The sequence below is a fragment of the Dipodomys ordii genome, unplaced genomic scaffold, assembly GCF_000151885.1.
Source record: "Dipodomys ordii isolate 6190 unplaced genomic scaffold, Dord_2.0 Scaffold1, whole genome shotgun sequence".
Taxonomy (NCBI): Eukaryota; Metazoa; Chordata; class Mammalia; order Rodentia; family Heteromyidae; genus Dipodomys; species Dipodomys ordii.
The window spans coordinates 7,752,666-7,760,585 of record NW_012267217.1 but is presented as its reverse complement, the minus strand read 5'-3'; the positions used below and the strand labels follow the sequence as shown (position 1 = coordinate 7,760,585).

Below are 7,920 nucleotides of genomic sequence, written 5' to 3'. Positions count from 1 at the left end.
GAGAGAGAGAGAGAGAGAGAGAGGAGGAGGAGGGAGAGAGGGAGAGAGAGAGAGAGAGGGACAGAGAGAGAAAGAAGAAAAGGGTAAAGAATTCACTGGATCTTGAATTCATAAATGCTCATTTGTCTTAATACAATCAGAAGTGCAAACAAGAAAATAGCATTTGACTATACTAGAAGACATCTTTGATTGTGAGCAAAGCCTAATATTGATCCAATGTCAAATTCTTCAGTCCACCAACTATCTGTATATATTTCTTAATAAAGTAGGGAAGAATGGCTATGAGTAAGCAGCTTAATCCGATTTGAGTACTGTACATAAATGTATGAAATACTTTGATATAGGCCCTTGGAACAATTAGCATAGAGATACAGGCTGACCCATTGTAACAATGAGATGTACAAGACACTATGTTGAAAAACAAACTTTACAATTTAGGGGTTGGGAACTGTAGCTATGGAGGTGGGAGGGAACGCATGGTAAGGGAAAAGCGAAGGAGGAAGAAAGATTGCTTGAGTGGAAATGTATTCATTACTTTGCTCATGTAACTGTAACCCCTCTGTACAGTATTTTCACAATAAAAGACTTATTTTTAAAAATAACAGGAATGCATACAGATCCAGTACAGGGTGTGGGCGCTAGTGCAAAGAGGGAAGGCAAATGGAGATGATGAAGGAGGATGAATATAATCCAAATACTTGATGTACTTGCATGAAAATGGAACGATGGAGCTGGTGAAGGAGAGGGAGAGGGAAGCTATGGGAATGTCACAGAGGAGAGGGGGTGAGTGGGAACAAGGTACATTGTGTGCAGGTGTATAGAGGTCAAACAAAAGTCTTTAAGCAGCTAATAAAAATGAAAGGAGGAAGCTAATTTTTCATCATTTTAGCAGTTAACACAGTTTACACAATTATACAATATGGTGTTTGGAACAGACAATAGCCATATTGTTATAAAGATAGAATCTTCCAAAGTAAATAATATTTAATATTATCTTCAAAAAACCCACTTACATCAATGTCTATCAAGATACTCCAATATTCATCTTAATTACATTAGTCATCTTTCTTTGTAAATAGCATATGTTTGGCTGAAAGAGATAAATTACAAGCTAGAAATAAATCTCTTTAAAATCAAATTTGATTTTTCTGTCTTAATAGGTTCCTTAGCAGTTCTAATAGAAAGTATGAGACTGTTCTGTTTTCCTTAGATATTTAATTCATAAAAACTTAAATACCTATTGCTTTAGCATTTTTCATATTAGTAGAAAAATGTCTCATTCGTTAGAATATTTGTCAAAGTCTCATGTGGTGATGCCTTAATTCATTAATTATTGCTTTATTCTTTTATATATGCCAAATCCTACAGATTACATAATAAACTAAGTAAAAATATATTATTATTTTGATGTAAACTGCATTGCAAAAGCAGTCTCAAGCTAATTAAATATTAGTATAATTGTAGTACTTAATTTATCGTACTTTTTCTTTAATGTACTTTAATATTTAACAACAAAGAATACAAAGACAATGCTTAATGCTTTTATTTATTGAAATAATTTATGCAAATTTCATGATTTAAAAGCTTAATTATTCAATTGAAACTTTCTATAAATTGAGGGACAACATATTCAGTCATTTCACTTAATGTATAATTTCAATCTTTAGAACATGATGTATTGTTCTTTGAAGAATTTCATTAAAGTAAAATCCATTGAGCAAGTAAGATTTGAATACATTGTGTTTTACAATAAATTAATTTATTTCAACAGCTTAATTCTTTTATCATGTTTATATGCTTGCCTTTCCAGAATATTCTATAAGATGGAGAATAATGGAGACAGTAAAGAATTAGCAGAGAATCCCATAATTATTATTGAAGCAAAATAGATAATAGGTTTTAGTCAGACACAATAAAAGAGAAGTCATTGGATGTCTATAGGGAAGCTATGTAAACTGGATTTATCATTTCATTTGTGTAATACTCTTTGACCTCCAAGGCCTAAGAAGACCAGAGAGGAAAAATATTTAATTTACTACTTCAACACCCTGCTTTATAGTTCTACATCAACTCTACCAATCAATAAAATGCACTCTTTTGTAATGTTCCATCTTTATAAGATTCGCCACAATAATAAATGAAAATTTAAAGGGTGTCCTTTTTCACTGAAGAAAGGTCAAACTAGTGAACTAATGATAAGAGAATTACACTAAAGGCAGAGCTGTACCCACAAGAGTCATGGCTTCTGTGATCATTCTGAATCAAAGATGGAGTTCAAAATCAGTGTACTCTAAAATACTAAAATGTAAAATATTCAGTATTATGCATGTGATTAATTAAATATCTTACAATTTGCATTAATGCATGTGAACTTATTCATCATGCAAAAAATACCTTTTGGGTAAATTTAAACACCCCATTTTTCTAAACCGATACTTTAATTTAGTTTTAATTTGTTTTTCTCTTTGTAGTTCTTCTTACTTATAACTGTAGTTCAGTTAGAGATTATTCTCACTTGACATAAGACAGAAAAGGGGAAATAAGTATTTCTAATATTAAATAGATAATCTCAATACAACTTCTTGGTTTACAAAACTGATGAAATTGACTAGTACATTTTTTTTTCTTTTCATTCATTTCAGACTAAATTTATTACTGTGTCATAGTGTTTTCCCTCGATTTTCTGGAACATCTTTTCCTTCTGTACAATTTCCTCTTCTAGTCTAGGAACATTCTGGTCCTTGTCTCTCTCAGTGATGCAGACAACTCGTGTGTGAGTCAACTTGATCATGCTCTCTAAAAGCATAATAGTGCATCTGGGATACTGTGTTTACTTTGATTTGTTCACGAATGAGACAGTCTACACTAATGAACCTTTAGTTCAACATCATGCCCTGCATTTGTGAGCATGAGCAATTGAAATTCAGAACTGTTTGGGGGTCACTGACCCTGTGTCCAGCCCCATTGATTGGCCTAAGTACACATACCACCTCCACCATTGTAAGGCCAGAATAATACACGTTGACGCTTTTAAGTGACATGTTTCAGATTCTTGATAGCTTTCATATATGGATACTCTTGATAGTCTGGGAAGTTCCTCCCATGTTTTGAAGTGAACCCAAAGATTTGATGCCTTAATTTGAACAATTATGTGGAAGGTCCTAAGTCAAGAGGACAGGGGACTGTTTTAACTCGTCATCTTAGGCTCAGCACACACACACACACACACACACACACTTCCCAAACTCCTATACTTTAGGACAGGACTGACTGAAATTCATTTATTGAATGAACATTTCTCGGATGTCTATGCCCTGTCAGGAAAGCTAAGAAGGTAAATGTTGGAGGAGTGCAGTCACTTATGCTACATGAATGTGACATTTGAATCCCTTGCTCGGGAAAAGTGTGCTAAGAGGATACATTGTAGAACTGGGAAGCTGGATTCAAGAAAATGCTAAAAGGTTCCTCGAAGAGTCACGCATGCTGTGAGAACACTTATATCTGGCCCATGACCCAGCAGCCTTCCTCATAAAAGTCTTATTACTCAAACAGTCCTTAAACTGAGTCTCCAATGAATACTTTTAAAATTTATTTTGATAATGGACTTCAAGAAATACTCAATTTCACTCAAAGTGAAACTAGTAGAATACACAAAGATAATCTTAAAACAACTGTATTTTATTCTACATTGTCTTTTTAACAGTATTTCTAGGAGATAATTCAGGCAGCCTTGTAACTTTTCAGGACTCTAATCAGCAATATAAAGTTATCAGCAATATAAAGTTACATTAAGCCACAAGATGTAATTTTGACTCATGAGGTATAATTCATCACTAATTAATAACAATTAGCTTTGGTGGTGGTGGCAGTGGTGATATTGGTCATCATGAGGCTTGAACTTAGGACCTGAGCACTCTCTTTAAGCTTTTTACTCAAGACTAGTACTCAACCACTTTGAGCCATAGCTCTACTCTCAGTTTCTGGTGGTTAATTGGAAATAAGAATCTCATAGATTTTCCTGCTTGGGATTCTCAAATCTCAGCCTCCTGAGTAGCTAGGATTACAGTCACCAGCAACCAGACTAGCTTAATTCATTTTGGGTTAATTGAGGCTTAGATAGGCTTGTACATTTTTTACCTCTGTCTTGTGAGTTCAGGGATTACACACATGGGTCATGAGGCCCCATGCAATACAAACATCTTAATAAAAGGTAAAGGACAGGTGTGGTGTAACACACCTGTAATTCCAGCTTCTAGGAAGACAGAGACAAGGAAGAGCTTGGTTCAAAGCCAGCCCAATGCAAAAAGTTAGTAAGACAAACAAATTGGATGTGATGTTTCAGCTCTGTATTGGTAACTATGCTGAAGGGACTTGGTCCCAGGCTAGCCCAGGCATGAAGAATGAGACCTTACATGAAAAATAAAGTGAAAGAGGGCTAACTCAAGTGGTAGAATCCTGGCCACAAGCACAACAAAGATAGCTTGAGTTCAAAATCCATATTTGAATGATGGAGGCGGTGTGCAAGACTGCTTCCTTTCCACAACCAAGAGGAAAGGGTAGAGGAAAAAGGAAGGAGAGGTAGGTAAGTAAAGGTGAGTTTTCATCTGGTCAGTCTTATCATTCATTGGCATTACTCTGTATATGACAAATATTCAGTCTGCTTTCAAGTAGTAAGGCAGGCTGCATATTCTTAGAGGCTAAAGTAACAATGAAGGCATGGGTCTAAATTTTCATGGGTCATGTTTCTCTGCTCTTCAACTTCTTAAATAATAAGATCTGGAACCCTGACTCGAGTTTATTTGGCAGTGATCCTATACCACAGATGAAGTTGTGTGCTTCTCTCGGGAGGGTATCACATGTGCTTGGGTGTTTTGTTCGTTGCCAGCCACCACTGACGACAATGATCCAGATTCTGCACTTCATTAAGACTTGCAATGCAGTTATACCTCCATTCCTTACCCATTGATTTGCTAGAAAATTTCTATGACTGAGGTGTCCTGAGACTCAGTTTATGTTGTAAAGAACATGTGTTGAGTCTTGTTCACTTGATTCTCCTTTATTTAAACCTCTATTGGCTTCAAAAGAATCAATTCTTTAGCAGTCTACAAAAATGAAGGTTGAGTCCATGTTTTAGAAATGTTGTAACCTCACGATTAAAATGTGGGGTATGTGATTAAATATAGTGATCTATCCTTAGTGGTGACTGTGTAGTCATACCTTCTTTTTCTTGTTCAATTCTCTTCTATATTTAATGTCAATACTCAAACTAAAAACAATAATTATATAGAAAGGTATATAATATATACTATACATCATATACATATATTACCTATGTCTATATGGACAAAAATATGAATTTATATAAAATTGGTGGTTTTTAAATTTTGCAATATTCACTTTTATTACTTCATTTAGTTTACATAGCCACTGTAGGAGTGAATACTATAGTATTCATTTTTAGAGGTGGAATAGAATAGGAACGATTGAGCTACATGTTCAAGGTAACTTGCAAATAATTGGTAGACTTAAACCCTAAGGGTTGTTAGATTTGTCACACCTTAAATTTATAACACTACACAAAGGACCTCGTGCACCACACCTACATATATATGATTGCAAGAACAAGTATACATTAAACTATATCCTTTAATATCCTATGATCTCTCTATGAGAGAACTTAAACTAATCTTATCCCACTTAAATATTCTTCCATGGGATGGCTTAGTTCATGTGATTTTACTCATAATCTAATTACTATGAGTAAGAATTTTGAGTTAAAATTTACTGATGAGCTAAGACAACTGGAATAGGAAATGATAGCTAAAGATGAACATTCTAGAAGAATGTTATAGAAAACAAATACCTTAATTACAGATGTTTCAACTCTGGATGGAGGACTCTGCACTTGTGCTGCTGCAGCCATGTTAGCAATGGTGCTGAGGTGGTTCATCTGGCTCATTGCCATGGTGACTGAGGCTGGAGGTAGGCTGACAGGGATTAGAGGGTGGGGCATCATCATAAAAGGAAGTTCGAGTCCTATAAAAAGATGGCACAAATAACATCAGTGCTATAATCCCAAGTAAAAGTATGAAATATAGCATATCTCACTTATTAAAGTTGTCACCAAAAGAAGGCATTAACATCTGAAATGTCAAAACTAAGACAGGTATTTTTCCTCTCTGTGTAAACTAACACCCACTCACCACTCAGAAAAACTAGGCTTACAGCTCCTATTGCTGTCATAGTGCTGTCCTAGTGCACTTTCCTATGCTTACTACCAACAGCCCAGGGTGTGCCCTGTTGTCCCTCCAATCCATCTAAAATCTTGCTTGCTTAACATACCACATCTTTTTCTCCAAACTTGATTGTCTACATGTATCAGATCCTGTGATTATGTTATTTATTATTTGATCATTAAAGGGAAAAAACACATTTTTGAAGTCTACCATTTTTAGTGCTAAGAAACGCCGTCGTACCATTGGGCAGAAGGTGTCTGTGCTGAAGGTGGCTGAGAGGCTGGCTAACTGGTAGGCTACGCACTCCAGGTGTGCGGGGGTGGGAGACAGAGGCCTGCGGTCCCTGGGATGGGGGAGATTGCAGGGTTTCCTTATCCCAAGAACCATCATGGTTGCCTGTGGGGAATGAATATAAATTACTTGGATACAGTATTGCTCTGAATCTTCTAAGAAGTACTTTTTGAGATGGGGGTTTGAAAAGTGTACTGCAGTTGGCGATTGGCAAAATTGGATTTACAGGGAAGTAACTGGAAGTAAGAAAATGTCCCCTACACTGTATTATTTTGTTTTCATAATATTTAGAGGAGGATTCTGAATTTTTCAAAGAATATTCTGGTACACTCTCTGTGGTATACACACATGCATACTCTGTTGGTGTGTGCGCATGTTTTGCACTCTCGACTGAACACAGGGCTTTGAATGTGCTATGTGAGCACTCTACTTTGAGGCTCTCTCTCTTAATGTGTCTCCCTCCTTTCTCTTGACTTTCCACCCTCCCTTCACCTCTCTCCATATATTTTTTCCATATAATAGACTTGGAAACAGCAAAGATGGTAAAATTCCAATCTAATTCTTTAGCTCTACTAAAATCCTCATTGTAAAATCTCTCCAACATGGTTTTTAATGAAGAATACTTAGCTACTGCCATGATTCTTCTCCAGTCACTTGATGGAGACAGTTAAGGTTCAATATAAATTCAAACTCATTAGCTCAATACTGTCTGGATCTTAGAGTAAATTGTTCAGAAGTGGATAATGGAAATTCAATTCAAATTCTTCAGCAATCAAACAAAGCAATTTTATTAAACAATGAAAAGAATCAATTAAAATGGATATCTTTATTATCTTTATTATTTTACAAGAAACCATGACAGCTTTTGGTTAAAAAAATATTTTTACAGCTTCATACAGAAATGACTCACATAAAAGAAACTTCTCTAGTTGGTTCCTACCACTGTGATAGAAAGGCTCACTTTTACATTCTGCAAATTATACACCTTATTTCCCTACTTGTAACTTTGTGTATTGGGCATTCCTATTGCCAGGGATTCACTTGAGAGCTTTTTGCCTGCTAAGTATTTGCTCTACCACAGAGGTATATCCCCATCCTTACTACTGACAGCATCTCGCTATGTATCTCAGGCTGACCTTAAACTTTCAGCCCAAACAAGCCTGAGAACTTCACACCTTTCTTCAGCTTTCCAAGTGCTGGAATATAGGGACTATTATACTCAGTTCTGACATGCCTTTGGGTGACATTCATACTGGTTAAATAAGCAATTTCTTTCAAATTTCAAATGTATGTAATATCAAGAGAATATCATGAGTCACTTTGGTTATTTTTATGGTAGCTGGGTGCTAGTACCTCAAAGCTGTAATCCCAGAACTGCAGTTCAAGGGCAGTC

The 7,920-nt window shown here is 35.7% G+C and overlaps 1 protein-coding gene across 1 annotated transcript in view; it reads right to left on the bottom strand.

The window, feature by feature from the left end:
- The window catches only part of Dach1 (dachshund family transcription factor 1), a 377,485-nt gene that overhangs the window by 111,294 nt on the left and 258,271 nt on the right, over positions 1-7,920 (bottom strand). Inside the window, exon 5 of the mRNA XM_013009725.1 lies at positions 5,864-6,036. Within this exon, the coding sequence (XP_012865179.1) occupies positions 5,864-6,036 (173 nt within the window). The remainder of the gene's footprint in view (positions 1-5,863; positions 6,037-7,920) is intronic.